This window comes from Mya arenaria, chromosome 11 (assembly GCF_026914265.1).
Source record: "Mya arenaria isolate MELC-2E11 chromosome 11, ASM2691426v1".
In the NCBI taxonomy this organism is placed as follows: Eukaryota; Metazoa; Mollusca; class Bivalvia; order Myida; family Myidae; genus Mya; species Mya arenaria.
In genome coordinates, this window is record NC_069132.1 from 71,412 (window position 1) to 92,558 (window position 21,147).

At 37.5% G+C, this 21,147-nt stretch overlaps 1 protein-coding gene across 3 annotated transcripts; it reads right to left on the bottom strand.

The window, feature by feature from the left end:
- Positions 1–1,252: 1,252 nt before the first annotated feature.
- Positions 1,253–14,571, bottom strand: LOC128207384 (adenosine deaminase-like protein). Of its 3 annotated transcripts, none has more exons than XM_052910267.1 (10): positions 14,503–14,571; positions 9,138–9,265; positions 8,541–8,601; positions 8,040–8,127; positions 6,772–6,928; positions 5,107–5,158; positions 4,895–4,975; positions 4,618–4,753; positions 4,127–4,227; positions 1,253–1,577 (listed from the first exon to the last, which is right to left on the bottom strand). In XM_052910267.1, exons 2-10 carry the CDS (start codon positions 9,221–9,223, stop codon positions 1,383–1,385), a joined length of 957 nt encoding a protein of 318 aa, XP_052766227.1. In that variant the 5' UTR covers positions 9,224–9,265; positions 14,503–14,571; the 3' UTR covers positions 1,253–1,382. The 3 variants fall into 3 exon arrangements, with proteins under 3 accessions (XP_052766227.1, XP_052766225.1, XP_052766226.1); XM_052910265.1 differs by having other exon boundaries at positions 14,436–14,560; XM_052910266.1 differs by lacking the exon at positions 14,503–14,571 and adding an exon at positions 14,186–14,297.
- Between the last annotated feature and the right edge of the window lie 6,576 nt (positions 14,572–21,147).

The window sequence follows — 21,147 nt, forward strand, 5'->3', positions numbered from 1 at the left end:
ACCATTAAACATCCAAAGATTTGTAAGTTAACATTGATAATTAACTTTAAGAAACTTACGAACAATCGACCCAATATTTACTTCATATTTTGGTCTTCGGTTTCTTGTGTAATGAATTCTATTTGGATAGAAATCACTATATAAAAACGAGTCGAAAATACTGAATTAACTTTTTCTACTAATTAAAGCTTTGTTAGAATCTTGAATCTTACAAACGTACTTAATTTTGATATCGCCTATAGGATGGAATAAATCAAATAGTGCATATTTTAAGCCTAGCAAACGGTAGAACCTGGGACCAATAGTAATCATCATATTTCCAGGTGACATGTATCCACATCGAAGCTTAGATATATATAGTGCATACATGTAGTTTGATTTAAAGTGCAACACACTCAGAAACGATTTGAGACAACCGCAAAACGGGCCGATAAAGAATTACACATTATACCTGGTTCATTTAGACAGATTTGATTCACCCGAGCCTCAACTTAACATATCAGACATTGCACATATACAATGTCGTTGTTTTAGAGTTAGTTTAAACTATTTTTTATTTAACAACGATTGTGAAGAAAGTTATATAAACTTATGCGAAGTAATTATCGATGATGTGTGAATGTGTGGTCTTGGGTTTGGGGGAAATTGTGAGTACCTTGTCAGGCTTGGTGACCACACACCAAACTCACATGCGCCCAGGCCGGGAATCGAACCGGGGAGGCTTTGGTAAGAGGCGAGTACGATAATCATCGCCCTTACCGGACTACCATGATATACAGTTTACAAAGATTCGCCCGCGCCCACTTGCTGCATTATATTTTCTTAGTCTGGTCTAGAGTATCCTGTATTCCCTGTACTATAAGGTTTATACACATTTTAGGGCGTAATCTAGTCGGAGGACGCCCGCAAAATACAGCAATGATCGAGTGAGAAATCTGTTACATGTCTTGTTAATAGCTTGTTTTTTGTCTTACTAATAAGACTGTCATATTAATTGTCCGAGATTTGCTGTACATCTTGTTTTAGCGTCAAACGATTCGATGATTTGCCAACGGCTAAATATTGATGTTAAACATACGTCCAACCTTGTCGACCAATGGTTAACCTTCATTCAGAAGTAGTTGCTATAATGACACACATTTCAGACGTAACTGCAATTATATATATATACAATTAACTATATATGGAGCGTGTCATTGATGTCAAACGTAGATATCGTAACGGTCAGGACAATAAATTGTTTGGTTTTCTTTTCACCTTTATTTGCAATCTGATTTAATGCAGTACACAAACAAACGATTAAAATGTTAGTTTCACGGATATCTGGCAAAAATAAATGATATGAAAAAAAACACTTCATTAAAAAAAATTGCCAGGAAATATTACTTCACAGAAAGTCTATCTTTAGAATCCGTCCATTTCTTCCGTAGCATATGTTTCACATGTTCATCGGAGAAGATGAAGTCTATGCTTCTGTAGGAGAGGTCCCACATTTGTTTGTCTGAGAGGCTGAATGTCTCCGCCGCTATGGAATACTCCCTCGATAGGGTAGTGGAAAACACGCCTTTGTCATCAGTCTGTAAAAGACAAAAGAGATTGTCACTGCATACTGGTCAAGTACTAATCTCAAATACTAATAATTATTAACGGGGTCCGGTGTGTATCAGTGTGATACATGGGCACACATTTAAGCTGGCAGAGTAGTACAGGAGTTAGATCCTGTCTGTGCACTATGCCTCACAGCATAACAAGACTGCTACCGTTTTACACGGAGTCAACGCCCATGGATAGGCTGTTGGCATTCTTATATAAAGTATCTCCCTCCCGAAAACGTTTGGTAAGACTGAGAGAGGAGTGTTCAAGAGGTAAAAAATCTCATTGTTTGGTAAGACTGAGAGAGTGTTCCAGAGGTAAAGAAATCTCATTGTTTGGTAAGACTGAGAGAGTGTTCCAGAGGTAAAGAAATCTCATTGTTTGGTAAGACTGAGAGAGTGAACCAGAGGTAAAGAAATCTCATTGTTTGGTAAGACTGAGAGAGTGAACCAGAGATAAAGAAATCTCATTGTTTGGTAAGACTGAGAGAGTGTTCCAGAGGTAAAGAAATCTCATTGTTTGGTAAGACTGAGAGAGTGAACCAGAGATAAAGAAATCTCATTGTTTGGTAAGACTGAGAGAGTGTTCCAGAGGTAAAGAAATCTCATTGTTTGGTAAGACTGAGAGAGTGTTCCAGAGGTAAAGAAATCTCATTGTTTGGTAAGACTGAGAGAGTGAACCAGAGGTAAAGAAATCTCATTGTTTGGTAAGACTGAGAGAGTGAACCAGAGATAAAGAAATCTCATTGTTTGGTAGGACTGAGAGAGTGAACCAGAGATAAAGAAATCTCATTGTTTGGTAGGACTGAGAGAGTGTTCCAGAGGTTAAGAAATCTCATTGTTTGGTAAGACTGAGAGAGTGAACCAGAGGTAAAGAAATCTCATTGTTTGGTAAGACTGAGAGAGTGAACCAGAGGTAAAGAAATCTCATTGTTTGGTAAGACTGAGAGAGTGTTCCAGAGATAAAGAAATCTCATTGTTTGGTAAGACTGAGAGAGTGAACCAGAGGTTAAGAAATCTCATTGTTTGGTAAGACTGAGAGGGTGAACCAGAGGTAAAGAAATCTCATTGTTTGGTAAGACTGAGAGAGTGAACCAGAGATAAAGAAATCTCATTGTTTGGTAAGACTGAGAGAGTGTTCCAGAGGTAAAGAAATCTCATTGTTTGGTAAGACTGAGAGAGTTTTCCAGAGGTAAAGAAATCTCATTGTTTGGTAAGACTGAGAGGGTGAACCAGAGGTAAAGAAATCTCATTGTTTGGTAAGACAGAGAGAGTGAACCAGAGGTAAAGAAATCTCATTGTTTGGTAAGACAGAGAGAGTGAACCAGAGGTAAAGAAATCTCATTGTTTGGTAAGACAGAGAGAGTGAACCAGAGGTAAAGAAATCTCATTGTTTGGTAAGACAGAGAGAGTGAACCAGAGGTAAAGAAATCTCATTGTTTGGTAAGACAGAGAGAGTGAACCAGAGGTAAAGAAATCTCATTGTTTGGTAAGACAGAGAGAGTGAACCAGAGGTAAAGAAATCTCATTGTTTGGTAAGACTGAGAGGGTGAACCAGAGGTAAAGAAATCTCATTGTTTGGTAAGACTGAGAGGGTGAACCAGAGGTAAAGAAATCTCATTGTTTGGTAAGACTGAGAGGGTGTTCCAGAGGTAAAGAAATCTCATTGTTTGATAAGGCTGAAAGTGTGTTCAAGAGGTAAAGAAATCTCATTGTTTGGTAAGACAGAGTGAGTGTTCCAGAGGTTAAGAAATCTTATTGTTTGGTAAGACAGAGTGAGTGTTCCAGAGGTTAAGAAATCTTATTGTTTGGTACATATAAGACTGGGAGAGTGTTCCAGAGGTGAAGAAATCTCATTGTTTGGTACATGTAAGACTGAGAGAGTGTTACAGAGGTAAATAAAACTCATTGTTTGGTAGGACTGAGAGAGTGTTACAGATGTAAGGAAATCTCATTGTTTGGTACATGTAAGACTGAATGAGTGTTCCAGAGGAATAAAATTCTCATTGTTTGGTACATATAAGACTTAGAGTGTTCCAAAGGTACAAAATTCTCATTGTTTGGTACATATAAGACTGAGAGAGTGTTACAGAGGTAATCAATTCTCATTGTTTGGTACATATAAGACTTAGAGAGTGTTCCAGAGGTAATGAAATCTCATTATTTGGTACATGTAAGACGTGAGTGAGTGTTCCAGAGGTAAAGATCTCATTGTTTGAAAGAAATTTCATTGCAGGAAATATCTTCAGTAAGGTAAATCTATAAACAATATCAACATATGAAGGGTCAAGCCTTTGGCATTTTAGCCATTTGTTCCATCATCTCTGACTGAAACTGACACCTATAGTTTTAGTAACATGAAATTTCCAAAGAAGGGAAAATATATGACATGTTTTATACTTACGACATCAGTGTCTATGTTTCAATCTTAAATAACAAACATTCACTTTAAATCATTTTCTAAACATACATAGTTGGAAATGCTTCCCTTATCATGTAGCATGTAGTAGGGTGGATGGACAAACACTACTCACACATATAACACAAGGATGCCCCAGATCGTACCAGTACTGGAAATGGTGATTGTCGTAACCTTCTACTGTCTTTCCCACTATGTTAGATGTCAAGCACAGCTCTGTAAAACATTGACTTTATACACATTGAAATGGATTATGTTCATCAAACTGATTCACTTGATACACCCACTAAAGTAATGACATAACGTTTGCCTATTTTTCATACATTGATTTTCTGATCATTAACACAATTAGTTGCAAAATTTAATTGATCATGTTCCAGTCTCATATTGTTTTTTAAATAAAATCAAAACTCTGTATGATGTTTGATATGTTCAAAGACAGGATCTATAAATGTTTGATCTAACATAAAGTGTTCCTATTTTTCCGACAGCCAAGTGCAGTGATATTGGAAATTGAAAGTGTTTATATCTATAAAGTATCACAAACTTTGTTGTAAAGGCCAGTGCTCAGCACAGTAATTTACCAAACCATTAACTAGCATTTACCCAACGGTATACGGTGCCTTGTAACAAAATCCTCTAGCTGCTTGGATCCCCCAGTGTCAGGCTGCAGACATGTACCATGCCCTATCCGGTCTGGGGTCACCTGTAGGATCTTCCACGTCTCCTCTGGGGCTGGAACCTGTCATGTTCATGTTTTGGTGCAGGGTATTATCACAATAGTTAAGTCTTTTGAAGGCTCCGTTTTTTCCGACAGTAACTAGTTTGTATACATATTATTAAATGTACTTGTACTAAATGTTAATCTACTTTGTATAAATACCTCAGCTAGGTGAAGAGCAAGTTTAAGCCCCTGACGTCTACCCTCTTCGAATACTGGTATAAACTCGGCACCATCTCCTGCCTGAAAAAAATGCATTTCAAATTGTTGAAACAGGACCACTGTGAGTGGAGCTATCTCTCTTATAATACACTTAATGATGTATGACCAAAATGACCTGACATAATACAAACGGAATAAACTATGTAACATACATTTGGATCACCACTGAAATCTATTCCAACCACAAGACCATCTGTTTTCTCCCTGAAATATAGTTCAAAAAAGTTTATTATCGCTACTTTGATACATATGTTCAACAAATATCAAATATAAAGCTAAGATTTACAATAAATGATAAAACATCCCTCAAACAAGGCATGGCAATAAAGCTTTATCGCTGAAGTTCAAAACAAACTGATCTTTCAAGACTAAAATTCTGTGAAAAAATGTGTCGCCTATCAGGATCACCTGTCATTGTTTAATCATTGTTTTCATCAATTTCGATATTAGATTTTAATGTTTAATTATTATATAACTTTCATACATCCATAAATCAATTAACCTTACAGTGGGACCAGTTCATCTTTTTGTGTATTTGTGATGTTAATGATTAATGATGATCCCAATGTGGGGCATATGAACATGGATTTAAATCCAATTATCAGAGTAAACATTTATGCCAAGTTGTGAATATCTGCACCCAATTATTTTAAAATCCTCAAATGCATGGACCACTAACAGCCATGATATGCCAAAACGAAAGGTACTTTGTCAAATGACCCTTGAGTGTGACCTTGACCTTTGACAAACAGGCAGTTGTGTTGCACAAAATATTCTGGCTTTTCATGGGAAATGTATGTGACAAATTATCTAAGAGTTATCAAATACATGGCCAAGTTACAGCCGGCACACGCTTTAATACAAGTAATTTTGACCAATGATAGTAGGTGTAACATTGACGTTTGACAAAAAGTCATGGGTCGTATCGCAACACACCGGCTTCTCATGGTGAAGATTTGTGCAGGTTGTTTTAACATCCCCCATAACAGTGACAGTCACAGCGGGATTAAACAAATATACATTGATAATTTACCCATGACCCTTAAAATTATCTTGTTCTACTGACATGGGATGTTGACACAACATGCCTGCTGCTCATGGTGAACATTCTTGCCAATTTATTAAAAAAGTCACCTAATGCATCGGCAAGTCACAGCCTTACAAGCCAAAATACACGAAAATTTTACCCATGACCCTTATATGTAACCTTGATCTACCAACATACATGTAGGTTATGCATGCAATGTGCCTACTTCTCAGGGTGAACATCTGAGCCAAGTTATTTTACAGGACCCAAAAACCTGGCAAAGTTACTGGCCAAAGTTTGATGCAGACAACTCCAATGGTGCTGCAGACTACAACATAGACATGGACAACAAAACGCTGACATGGATGACAAAACGCTGACATGGACGACAAAACGCTGACATGGATGACAAAACGCAGACATGGACGACAAAACGCTGACATGGCTGACAAAACGCAGACATGGACGACAAAACGCAGACATGGACGACAAAACGCTGACATGGATGACAAAACGCAGACATGGACGACAAAACGCTGACATGGATGACAAAACGCAGACATGGATGACAAAACGCAGACATGGACGACAAAACGCTGACATGGATGACAAAACGCAGACATGGACGACAAAACGCAGACATGGACGACAAAACGCTGACATGGATGACAAAACGCAGACATGGACGACAAAACGCCGCCATGGACGACAAAACATCAGGTAAAGTAATACCTATGTGTCTGCCATGCCCTACTTTGCAAGGCACACAAAATTTGCTCATACAACAAACCTATATTCCGCAGCCAAGTTTACAGTTTCCATAGCAACAGATACAGGGTGCCTCCTATCTATGGCCAGAATAAGTCTCACTATGATATCGAGGCTTTCTTTGGAGCAGTCCTGTATGGCCCGTATAACACTCTCGACGTAAGACAGTTTCGTCATACCTACATAATGTGACAGACACTGTTTTAGTGTTACATCATAAAATTTATCAAATACAATAAAAAAATTATGTACATCAAATATTACCAAAAATGTTATGCCTTTTTAAAGTTTTGGTAACAAAAATTGACTTTAAGGTTATGCACCTACAACAATTATTGCAATAAACTGACAGTGCTCATGCAAATTAAAAAAAACAACATAATCCAGTCAAAATCCTCATGGATATCGATACTACAGCTATAACTGAATGTGATTAATACCCACGAATGCGGCCAATGCTGTGGATACAATTATGGCTCTTGTACACAGCACTTTCTTTCATTCTGCTGTACCATTTATGAAGTTTGATTAAAGTACATCCAGAAGATTTCAAGATCTTTTGCAGACAAGAAAAAGTAACAAAGGGTAATTGCTGAAATATTTATGGTCCTTGTACACTGCATTTTTTCTCTTTGTGCTCTACCATTGCATGAAATTAAAATATATTCCATCTACTAGATTTTCCATAACTAGTAACAAAGGGAAATAATTCTTTTTTTAGCTGAGATAGAGTTACGATTCTTAAACACTGCACTTTCTTTCATTGTACTTTAAAGTTGTATTAAATTTAATTAGATTCCATCCAGTGGTTTTCAAGTTATTCTGCGTTATTAGCTGAAATAGAGTTCTGGTCTATGTACATTGCACTTCCTTCTTGTTGTGCTTCATTATTGTATGAAGTTCAATCAAATTCAAACAATTAGTTTTCAAATTATCCTGACAAGGAAAATTGAAATGGATCTACAGACCTACTGACCACAAAGTAACTCCAGTAAACCCCCTTGAAACTTTGTCAGGGGTATAAATAATGTTCTCACTTAACGAGTCCCTGTACTACATTACATGTCTGTTACATATACAAACAAAATTGCACACTGACAAATCTTCTAAAGCTTTAACATGCAAGTGTGTTTAATACTGTATCTAAAGTTTGACCTAAAAACAACTCAGACATGAGAGTACCTGTGCTTGGCTCAGACATGAGAGTACCTGTGCTTGGCTCAGACATGAGAGTACCTGTGCTTGGCTCAGACATGAGAGTACCTGTGCTTGGCTCAGACATGAGAGTACCTGTGCTTGGCTCAGAACGAGGTGTTGTCCTTAACTCAAGGTATTTCACATTTTCAGCTGCAAACTCGTGAATCACATCATACGTCACCTACAATTAGAACTAAAACAAATTATACATCAAATCTCTGAATGGTTAATTCTCAATTCTGTGAATTACTCACTGTTTATGCATTTCATCACTCCTTATTTTGTATGTATGTTATTCATTTCTGTAGCTCAAAAGCTTATTTACTCTGTTAAATATTTTCTGCAATAAATACTGGTTAAACCAAATCTCTAATTAACCTGCAATATACCTTTGTTCTCATTGACAATGCTTCTAACTTTCATCCTATAAGTCATTGATGCATGTAAATATGGGTAAGAAAATACTTATAGACAATAATGCCTGTATCAATTACTGCAAAGTAACTGTAACGATATCTCAAAAATGTTAAAAACATGCAGAACTTCTAATGTACTCAAAAAATGTCAAAATAATCAATGGTATGCACATTGTACCTTATAAACTGCTTCAACAGTGTCTGTCACTTTGTGTATCAATTTGAACATCTTAAAAACACTGTAAAATACAAATATATTTCATTAAATTGTTCAAATATATATAGTGTGAATGTACCTTTCCGACATGGTAGATAGAAATCAATTTTCAACATTCTACTGTAACTTCCAACTAAACCTTTAGCAGTTATAATCTTGAACAAACCACAATTCAGTAGATGAGGAATGCTTATTTCCAGCATATAAATATTCTTTATGGTTTAAATAAGAAAGTGTGAGAACTTTCAAACATCTCTACAATGTACTGTTTTAAAATTCACATTATACAATCGTCAAATTATGATTCAACTTAATCAGCATGAATTTACCATTTATTTCATTCATAGCCAATAAGAGCAAGGCATACTATACTACTTTTGGCAATGACATCATAAAAGCTTTACAATCTATTTACCTGGGTTTCAACTATGAACTGTAAGCAAGTGATAGTTCATGTTTCACTTAATAAACTTATTTCTTAAGCTGGTTAAAATGTAACTCTAGACCTTTACCCTACACATAATGTTGGGCTAAACCAAAAATATCCATTGAGCGTACCTCTCCAGTGTATCAGACTCTCCATTCTTGAAAGCCAGTCGCCAGCTGGGGTCAACTCCACCTTTCTGCTCCACCAAAGCTGCCATTGTGTTTTCGCTGATAGAGCCATTTATATGGGCATGCAGCTCCTGATATCAAACTAGAAATTGTTAATTTGATAAAGAGCTTGTCTCCCCCATTGTATGGGTGTAGGTGGGAACAAATCATTGATGGCCATGAATTTTGTACTTTTGGACTGGAGATGAGCCAACATAGCCAACATAGGGGTCATACAGACTGATGACCAACAAATCTTTTCACGCCAAAAGATCACTGTGGCCTGTACCACAAAATAAATATGGGTCATCTACTGTTATGACCAACAAGTATAAATTTTCTGGGTGAAAGCATTATTTAGTTTTTGAGTGGAAACCGTTTGTCACCTTCAAGCTCACTGCGACCTTGACCTTTGACCTACTGATTCCAAAATAAATAGGGATCATCTACAATTCATGACCAACCTGCATACCAAGTATGAAGTTCCTGGGTCCAAGCGCTCTAAAGTATTTGAGCAGAAACTTAGTGTGACATTACAATGGACCAACGGACAGATGGGCAGAAAGATGGATGGGCTGACAGACAGGGCATTTAAACAATTATGTCTTTTCAGGAAGGGGGGGGGGGTGTAAAAAATCGTAAAAATAATGTCAACAGTTATTTGGACTACGCATGCATTGTACCATCTTGTAGTGTCTTTTTTGTTTTTGTTAATACAAAATTCTTATATTAGAACAGTAGCTAGAAAGCTGAGATCTTACCATGCAATACACAGTGTGCAGATGAATTACAATGATATTCCAATACACAAATTTATGCTACTTATTGCACCATATGTGACAATATGATACAAAAGCTTTAATACACCCACTATCTCTTAAATGACATTATACATAACTTCCACTTCCTTTTTGTTGTGCATAATTTCAATGTACATGTACCATGTTCGTGTAATGAGTGCATTATATATCATAAAGAAATACAAACTATACAAGAGAGTTTACTAACTACCACAGATAGCTACAATAATGAGCGATCAGGGATACTTTTTTATTATATTGATATTTCTTATGTATCCCTGTAATGTATGTGTCTCGAGACTGCCATAGTTAAAAAATCATCAAACGACTCGTCAACGCCCATTAAGGTGGACTACTACGACAGATATGCATTCTAAAATGCCGTCCAGGTTTGTTTTTTTAATGATGGTTAGCCTGGACAAGGCTAACCATCATTAAAAAAAAAGCCTGGACGGCATTTTAGAATGACTACTACCATAGACAGCAGTTGCGTAGCCACAATAATGCACGTTTAGGGAAGGTTTTTTAACATATTGATATTTATTGTGTTCCCTATAACGTCAGAAGTCGATTTATTTATACCAATGTAAAATAGTATTAGACTATTATATTACAACTACACTGAATTGTTATTAGAAAACATAAAAGAGACACATAAATGATATACTGGTTAATACCTTTTACTTTTAACTTTAGTTTTCCATGAAAAACTGACGCTGATCGGCTTCTGTCAACTTTTCACTGCCATATTGGGTTAGCCACTATTAGTAGTCTAAAATAATAGACGTGTTATACGGGATTCTTCCAATCCCTAACGTCTAAACGGGAATGTGCAAAAAAACGGGGGTGTTTTAAAAATATTGAAATTGTTTTAAGTGAAGTATTTTATGGTTGAAATTGCTCATAAAGAGTTAAATTCATATTTTACCTTGTAAGTGAAATGTATTTTGCACTAAACAAGCATTTAATGCATTAAAACAAGTTGTTTACCTTTCCAATAAAACGAAAGTTGACTGACACAGATAACAATTATGCGAAGGGGAGCAACTCGATACAACCGTAATAACTCGGCCTCCTCCGACAAAGCTTCGAGATAGACCTCGTTATACAATCGTAAAAACTCGGCCATGGCCGAAATGTTCCGAGCGATTTAAAACTGTGCCCTGAAGCCTTGCAGGTGCCCTTCATGTATATATCGTTATGTTTTGACAGAATGAAATGAAGAAAAGCCGTCAAACTCATAATTATAAGTTGGATATTTTTTTTGTGTGTACGGAACCAATATAAAATAACATTATCTGGTAATATTTCTTGTTTTTATGATATTTTATAGACGCTTTATGCTTTAACCCGGAATCCTGATCGGAACAACTACCCACTTTTGATACTAAACAATTTGTACATGAAGGATTTGCCATATCAAAAATCTAAAAAAAATCTGTCAACATACAATTATTTGGACTACCACTATTAGTATATTTATCCTACGCAACGACCTCCCCTGTCAGGACATTGATATTCTCGATACATTATTCATAAGGTTGATTTTTTCCCACTGTTTTCCTGGTTAGTATATATATATATATATATATATATATATATATATATATATATATATATATATATATATTTGTTTTATTAAAGCTTTTAAAAAACCTTATTTATATGTGTTCACATTTTTATCAAATATTGATGCCCTTTACTGAAGATGACTACCTGATTTCAAATGCACATTTTATTAGGCCTAAAAAAAAAATACATTTTGTTTGGGTTACCCTACCCTACCTACGAAATAGGCGCCGACCCTACCGTTTTTATAGTCAGTTTGAAAAAAAATAATTAAAAACTAAAAAAAAAAAAATATATATATATTTTTTTTCTTTTTTTTTAATTGCTTTTCAATATGTAGTTTAAACCTTAAATGCTTATACAGAAGATAGCTTTAACACCATTCTCCAATGATGAAAATGATATTCTTATATAAAGCCTAATAAAAAATAAAAATAAAAAAATAAAAAAAGCCTACCTACCCTACCTATTTTTGAAAAGGATGTTACCCTAACCAAACATTTTTTTTTTAGGCCTTAGTGGAGTTTAACTGAAATAGGTGAGTGTTATATTTGCGCTAAATATACTTAGCCCTGGGATCTTGGCTAGGAAAACAAAAAGTGGGATATGGACGCGAAGAGTCGCCAACACAAAAATTGGTAAAGACTCCGAAGCGGCTGTTTATATGGACTAGCAGTTGCGTTGACATGACCCACTCTATTTTTACACATCCTCATTGAAAAATTAGTCCAAAAAATTTAAAGACCACAATTACTTGGAACATAATAATCAATCACAAAACCCTTAATATCGTTCCCAAATCAAAAATCGTCAAATACATTGAAGCGATTGAAGCCCGGCTGTACAAACACGCCAAAGAGACAGGTATCTGGACCAACTTCAAAGCTTACCAACGCCAATGTAAACGTGAACTTAAACTCGCAGAAATAAACCATGTTAACAACACCATTCAGAAAGGACTCGAAGAAAATAACACCAAACCGTTTTGGCGCTATGTTAAATCCAAGCGACAGGAGAGCATAGGAGTGCACCCCCTAAAAAGAAAGGGCCAGTTATTCAGCAGTGGTAAAGACAAAGCGCAGATCCTATTGGATCAGTTTAAGTCCGTATTTACTAAACAAGACACTTCAAAACCGAATACCACGAAGAGGGCTAAATCATCAATCCCAAAACTCCATATCACCACCAAAGGAGTCGAAAAACTTCTTCAGAACATTGACATCAGTAAGGCCAGAGGTCCTGACAATATCCCGAACATCCTCCTTAAAAATTGCGCGAAGAGCATTGCTCCAGCGCTACGCCACATATTCCAACTTTCCGTTGACCTAGGTAAACTGCCTGAAGACTGGAGAAGCGCAAACATTTCACCTGTCTTCAAAAAAGGAGACATCCATTCTGCTGAAAACTACAGACCTGTATCTCTCACCTGTGTGTCAAGTAAACTTCTAGAACATATCATCAGTAAACATATTTTAGACCATCTGGAACGAAACAATATTCTTACATCTTTGAACCATAGTTTACGATCGGGCTACTCGTGCGAGACTCAACTCCTCACAACAGTTCACGACCTACTCCATCATTACGACCAAGGTGACCAAGTTGACGTTATCATCCTTGACTTCTCGAAGGCGTTTGACACTGTCCCTCATGAAAGTCTTCTCCATAAGATGCATCTCTACGGCATTGATGGCAACATCAACCTCTGGTTAAGAGACTTTCTGACAAATAGGAGGATGCGAGTGGTAGTTGAAGGTGATTCGTCTGATTCTGTACCAGTAGACTCCGGCGTGCCACAGGGTACTGTCTTAGGCCCCCTAGCCTTCCTCTGCCACATAAACGATCTTCCAGACAGCGTCAGATCCACCGTTCGCCTGTTCGCTGACGATTGTCTCCTATACAGACATATCAAGTCTCAACATGACCACCTTCAACTACAGAAGGACCTACAAGCACTAGAAGTCTGGGCAGAAACGTGGGGTATGCGCTTTAATGCTAAAAAATGTTACATCATGAGCATAAATAATAAGTCATCAAATTTCTACCAACTCGACGGGCAGATCTTACAACAAGTCGAGCAAAACCCTTATCTTGGTGTTATGATCACTGAAAACTTGAAATTCTCAAACCACATAAACAACATCTGCAACAAGACCAGCTCCACCCTAGGGTTCATTAGACGAAATCTCAAACACTGTCCTCTATCATGCAGAAAGGCAGCATACGTATCCCTAGTTAGGTCTTCTTTGGAATATTGTTCTACTGTATGGGACCCTTTCCTCCAAAAGGATATCGACAAAATTGAACAGATACAGCGCCGATCTGCGAGATTTATAACCGGCGACTACTCTTCCCGAGATCCAGGCTGTGTGACGAACATGCTGAAGACCCTTGAGTTGCCACCACTACAAGATAGAAGACGAACGTCACGTTTGACCTTCCTCTACAAGATGACCGAGGGAAAGGTGCCAGCTATGCCAGCAAATGCCTATCTGACCCCCATTAGTGGCAAACGCCTGATTAAACCCAGAAATCTTAAAGACTTTGTATCAAACAACCTAGTGCAAAAACACGCAATAAACCACTCAAAGTGTTACAAACATATAAACTGTAAAACTGAACAATTTAGGCAATCGTTCCTACCTAAGACTATCACCGAGTGGAATAACCTGGACCCTTCCATTGTGTGTGCTGATACAGTGAACTGCTTCAGAAGAGCAGTCCAACAGTCTTACTAAGTGTTCTCTCTCCCGCTGCGTACATGCTGAAAGGCTCTGCAGCGTATACATCCAGATCCAGACTGTTTAAATGGACTAGATTGATCACAGCCCGAACTGAGAAATTTAAAACAAATAAAAAACAATCAAAGAAGTAAATGAAGATGTATAGTTACCACTTTGGGAAGATTTATAAAGAATTCTGGTGTCATTTATATAGCCTTAAAAGTCAAAGAAACGTACAAAAAGTACGCTCAGCTTACTGACAGCAAGCTAGCAGCCAATAACAGCAGCCAATAAGTACAGCAGCCAATAAGGGACTTAGCAGCCAATAAGTACTTTTACCACGAAACACGAAATGTGAAAGGAATCTACTATTTTCCAGCAGCCAATAAGAACACCTGCCACACAACAACAATGTTTCAAAGAAAATATCATTAACGCAAATGGTTTATATAAATAAAACACGATGAAACATAATAAAAAAGAACCAGTACGAACAAAAGTAAACCATAAAATTAATATGTACTACAGTACTCAGTAGAGGCTACCCGCGGCTAAATAGTATCCGGGATAACCAGCTAATATGTTGATAACACATGGGGGAATAATTTAAATTGGATTTATTTTTGGCCCCAGATAACATAAACATTTAAAATATTACATCAGCTTTTTAAAATATTATTACTGGCACAGTTTACCCCCATTCCCCCAATAAATACTGTACTTTATAATATTTGGTATTTGGTTTTTAATCCGAAACACCCGCTATATTAAGTAAAAATATGTATAATATGAATAGCGTTCTCGTAAAATTTGGTATCAAATTATTTAACCAACATTCTTCAATCGTTTTACTATGAGTTGCATTCTGGTTGTTTAGTCAGTATTTATATAAGAGCAATGCGATTGTTTACCCTCGCAATCAAGTAAAATCCTGTCCGCGAGCACGGTTTAATCTACTTCTTCTATTCTATTTGTACCACAAATACCTAAACATCTCGGTTTTGCCGAATTACAGCGATTTGCCGCGTGCATTTATACGGAATTAAGTCGTACGCAGAAACAGCAGTAACAGCAGATGATTGCGGTGACGACGCGCACCACCGCGTTGGCTGCGGTGGAATATATCTCCCGCGGTGGCAACGCTTTTTTTGAAAGAAAAAATCCCGCTTTGTTGATAGTGTAATTATCTAAGATTCATGCTGACCATATAAAGACTCCAGAAGACAGGGTAAGCATACGACGCAGACCCTTTAAAAAGACTATGCCCTGTAATCATTTAATAAGCGTAGTACTGGGGTTAGGAAGACCATATGTATCCTCCAAGACGGGGTCAGTGCATGGCAAAGAAATTAAGGAAATTGTGTTGTTAGTACGACAGCAAGATTCCGCACCTAAATCCTTGGGACCCCTTGTTACGACCAGAAGGAGGCAATTTGACGCTCTAAGACAGGGTACTGGCAATGGCTATGAACTGGCACCTACAAATGACTTCCATCTTAGGGTCAGCTTGAATAAATTGACCCCAACCTCTTGGGCCCTTTTGATTGAGTTAAGCAAACACATTAAACTACTTTGGGTTGCTAATACGACCAAAAGGAGGCGATGTGACGCCATAAGACAGGTAACTGGCATAAAATGGACATCTGGGCTATCACCTAGCAGTGCCGCATGACTTCCATCTTAGATTCAGCCTAAACACAATTAACTTAAACGTAAGGGAAACTCATATTTGGTTAAAACAAGCACATTGACCTACTTTGGGTTGCTAATACGACCAGAAGGAGGCGATGTGACTCCCCAAGACTGGGTACAGACATGAAGGGGACATAGAGGGCTATCACCTAGCACCGCCCAATAACTTCCATCTTGGGGTGAGCTTGACCAAAATCGACCCCCAACGTCCAGGGCCCCCTATTTGGGTAAAACAAGCACACTGATCTACTTTGGGTTGCTGGAACGACCAGAAGGAGGCGATGTGACGCCCTAAGACCGGGTACTGGCATGTAGGAGACATCCAGAACTATCATCTAGCACCGCTCAATAACTTCCATCTTGGGGTGAGTTTGACCAAAATCGACCCAAACGTCCAGGGCCTCCTATTTGGGTAAAACAAGCACACTGACCTACTTTGGGTTGCTGGAACGAACAGAAGGAGGCGATGTGACGCCCCAAGACCGGGTACTAACATGAAGAGAACATCGAGGATTATCACCTAGCACCGCTCAATAACTTCCATCTTGGGGTGAGTTTGACCAAAATCCACCCCCAACGTCCAGGACCCCCTATTTGTGTAAAACAAGCACACTGAACTACTTTGGGTTGCTGGAACGACCAGAAGGAGGCGATGTGACGCCCTAAGACCGGGTACTGACATAAAGGGGACATCTAGGGCTATCACCTAGCACCGCTCAATAACTTCCATCTTGGGGTGAGCTTGACCAAAATCGACCCCCAACGTCCAGGACCCCCTATTTGGGTAAAACAAACACACTGACCTACTTTGGGTTGCTGGAACGACCAGAAGGAGGCGATGTGACGTCCCTAAGACCGGGTACTGGCATGTAGGGGACATCCAGGACTATCACCTAGCACCGCTCAATAACTTCCATCTTGGGGTGAGCTTGACCAAAATCGATCCCCAACGTCCAGGACCCCCTATTTGGGTAAAACAAGCACACTGACCTACTTTGGGTTGCTGGAACGAACAGAAGGAGGCGATGTGACGCCTTAAGACCGGGTACTGACATGAAGGGGACATCTAGGTCTATCACCTAGCACCGCTCAATAACTTCCATCTTGGGGTGAGCTTGACCAAAATCGACCCCCAACGTCCAGGACCCCCTATTTGGGTAAAACAAGCACACTGACCTACTTTGGGTTGCTGGAACGACCAGAAGGAGACGATGTGATGCCCCAAGACCGGGTACTGACATGAAGGGGACATCCAGGGCTATCACCTAGCACCGCTCAATAACTTCCATCTTGTGGTGAGCTTGACCAAATTGACCTCAACGTCTTGGCAACCTCTATTTACGTATAAAAAGCAAATTAACTTACTTTGGTTGTATGTTACGGCTAAAAGGAGGCAATGTGATGCCCAAATACCGGGTACTGACATGGAAGGGACACCCAGGGTTTTCACCTAAAAACGCAAAATAACATCCATATTCAGGCCAGCTTGACCAAAATTGATCAAAAACGGCGTTGGATCCCGTAATTGGGTAACACAAGCTCATTGGACTACTTTGGGTTAGCAGTATGACCAGAATGAGGTGATGTGACGCCTTTAGAACAGGTACTGACATGTAGGGGACGACAGTATTTAGCACCGCCCATTAACTTTAATCTTGGGTCAGGTTTGCAAAACTCCACCAAAAACGTCTGGGGCCGATTATTTGGATAAAACATGTACATTGACATACGTTTGGCTTCTGGTACGACCAGAAGGAGGCGACATGACGCCCTTAGATCCAGTACTGGCATACAGAGGACATCTATGGCTATCGCTTACACCGCCAAATAACTTCCATCCTGGGATCAGCTTCACAAAAATTAACTCCAACGTCTTACGAACCCTTATTTGAGTTAAGCAAGCACTTCAGATTGCTGTTACGACCAGAATGACGCAGGTGACGCTCTAAGACAAGGTGCTTGAATGTAGGGGACATCCAGGATTATCACCTAGCAATGCCCAATAACTTAAATCTTTGATCAGCTTGACCAAAATTGATCCAAAACGTCAGGGGCCCGTTATTTGGGTAATACATGCATATTGACTTACTATCGGTTTCATGTACGACTAGTAGGAGGCGATGTGACGCCCTAAAACCGGGAAAAGGTTTGTAGAGGATATCTATAGCTATCACCTTACACCCAAATAACTTCCATTCTGGGGTCAGCTTGACCAAAATCGACCATAAACGTTTGGGGATCCGCTTTTGGGTAAACAACCACATTTAACTACTTTGGGTAACTGTTACGACCAGAAGGAGGCGATGTGACCCCCCTCCCCCCAAGACCGGGTATTGGCATGTAGGGGGCATTCAGGGATATCACTCGGTACCGCCGAATAACTTCCAACTCATGGTCAGCTTGATTTTGACCCTCAACGTCTGGGGACCCACTATTTGGGTAAACCAAGCACATTGACTTACTTTTAATGGCTGTTACAATTAGAAGGTAGTTATGGGACGCACTAAGACTGGGACCGGCATATATCAATATAACTTTTGGAAAGCTATTTTTAAAGACACTTTAATAAAGTAAAATAGATATACCTGTTTTATATTTTGATGGTATTATCCACGCATATTAACTTTGCCAATGATTATTAATAAACATTTGTTATTTTGTTTAAATGCAGAAAAGCCTTGCATGTCAACCAAACCTCCTGACCATATTTCATCAATAAAAATAACTCGTCTGATTCGAAATGTTCATTTAATTGGTTTGTGTAAATCATTTGATAAGGTATCAGCTTACTTGGACTCTAACAAATCTACCTTGTTATAGTCATTTTTCCGGGGGGGGGGGGGGGGGGGGTGTTACCGTTTTGTCACAGACCTACATTATACTTTGCATTAATAACTGGTGTGACAATTAGATTATATGCAATCTTTGCTTATTTTATTTCCCTCAAAATTGGCCCACAGTTCTTATTTCACGGTAAGTTTAATTTTTAAGAAAGCAATGAAAAAATCGCTTTATGGATGTCTTTTCTCTACCTTTTTTCATTAAAAAACGGCAACGGATTATTTTTAGAAAAGACATACTAAGGATTTAATAATTGTGTAAGCTTTTGTTTCTCTTTTATGCAATATGATGCCATTATACATTCTTTTTTTATAAACGTCTTGATGTTTATCCGCCGTGATTGCCACCAACTTTAATAATTCGTCAATAATTGCAATAATCACATGCAAACTATTATTTCCTGCAGCATTCAAATCTATAGTTAATTCTATAAAGTCAAATAATTTATCCCGATTATTGTACAAATTCTTTCTGCATCCACCTTAAGAATATTAGATTCAAGATTGAAGATTCAACTTATTTATTAAGTAACTTGAACACAAATGTTCCTCAATACATGATAAATATAATACATTCAATTAAACATATATAAAACGATAACATGATTGGTTTGAAATCTCAGACATGAGAAAAGAACTTATAATCAATCTTTTAACATGAAACTTTAACATTAGATACTTTTACATTTCACTAACATTTCACTTACACAGTGAGGATGGCCTAACAACTAATTAGTAAATATTTATATAATAATTTTCATGATGAAAGCTAGATTTTTAAAGGTATATTATGGTATGCAAAAAAGCCAAAATGTAAACCTTCAATAAAGATCAACAAACAATATTTACAATGTTATGACGATGTTCAAATGCTTTAGAAATAAATTTGCACAAATTAAGCTGTTCGGAATAATTCGTACCTTGCATAAGATCAATAAATTTGATCATGCTAGGCCTAACGATATATTTTCTTCTCAAATACATTCTATATAAATTATCATATACATCACACACACAAACAAAATGAAACTCATCTTCAATGTCACCATTATTACATATGGTGCAATAACGTTCATGATGATCAATGTTATTTCCATTACGCCCAGTTTCAATACGTAACTGGTGAGACGAGGGTCTCAGTTTAGTAAGAGGAATTCGATACTTTGAAGAAAATGTATCCAGATACAAGCGTTCGAAAGAAGTTTTAAAATGTTTGTAAGTACACAAGACTGGGCTGTTATGTATATAATTATACCAAGATTGTTTAAATTGATCAATAAGGCGTTCTTTTAAAACTAAATAGAACCTGTTCACATCGACACAGCTAGGGTTTATCCACACATTTGAAAAACCAGTTGTGTTAAGCAACAGTTTTAAATTACTAGCCCAATTAGTTTTCCCTTTCGCACAATCTGATAAAAGATTATTATACAATGTACTTACGATAATATTATCGCTATTTAGTGTTTTACACCAAAATTTTATAATTCGTGTATGTCTTGTTTATACAATGGATATCCTCCTAGTTCACCATAAATTGACACTGTCGATGTGGACTGTTTAACATGTTAATAATAACAATAATTTACAAAACTACAGATGAACCCTTTCGATTTCCTTATTTTTTTCCAAATCCCCAAATTTCGCAAACGCAATTAAGAACTGATGAGACAAATGCATCATACAGTTGACATACTGTACTTGGTTTTAAAGGCTTATTTTTAACATTTGAAAGAAGGACATTAAGAGCCTTTAAACCTTAACCAGCAAGTGTCGATTGATTCAATATAAATCTTCCAGTATAACTAAATACCGTTCCAAAATAATTTGAAATCATCAACAACTTCCAAGTTACAGTCATTGTAAGTCCATTTTTCAATAATTTTAATAGGACCTCGTTTTCTAAACACAACTATTTTACTTTTATCTGGATTTACTTCTAATCCCCAACATTTACAATATGAATTCAACAAATGTAAGCTTTTTTTGCAAATCTTCTGGAGATTGTCCCATTATAACCATATCATCTGCAAATAACATAATATGAAAGATATTTCTTCTAAAGTAATACCTGAATCAATACTATCAAATGAATACAACTCTAGATCTTCTAAAAATAAAGAAAACAATATCGGAGACATGACTTCACCTTGCTTTAAGCCTACAGAACATTTAAATAAATCAGAAAATGAGCTACACTTAGTAACACGTGCTCTTACCTTGGAGTACATATCGCGCATATTTTTCAACGTTTTTCCACGAACACCTACATTATATAACCTAACCCAAAGACCATTTCTATAAATACTATCAAAGGCTTTCGTAAACTCTATAAATTCACAGGCTAAGC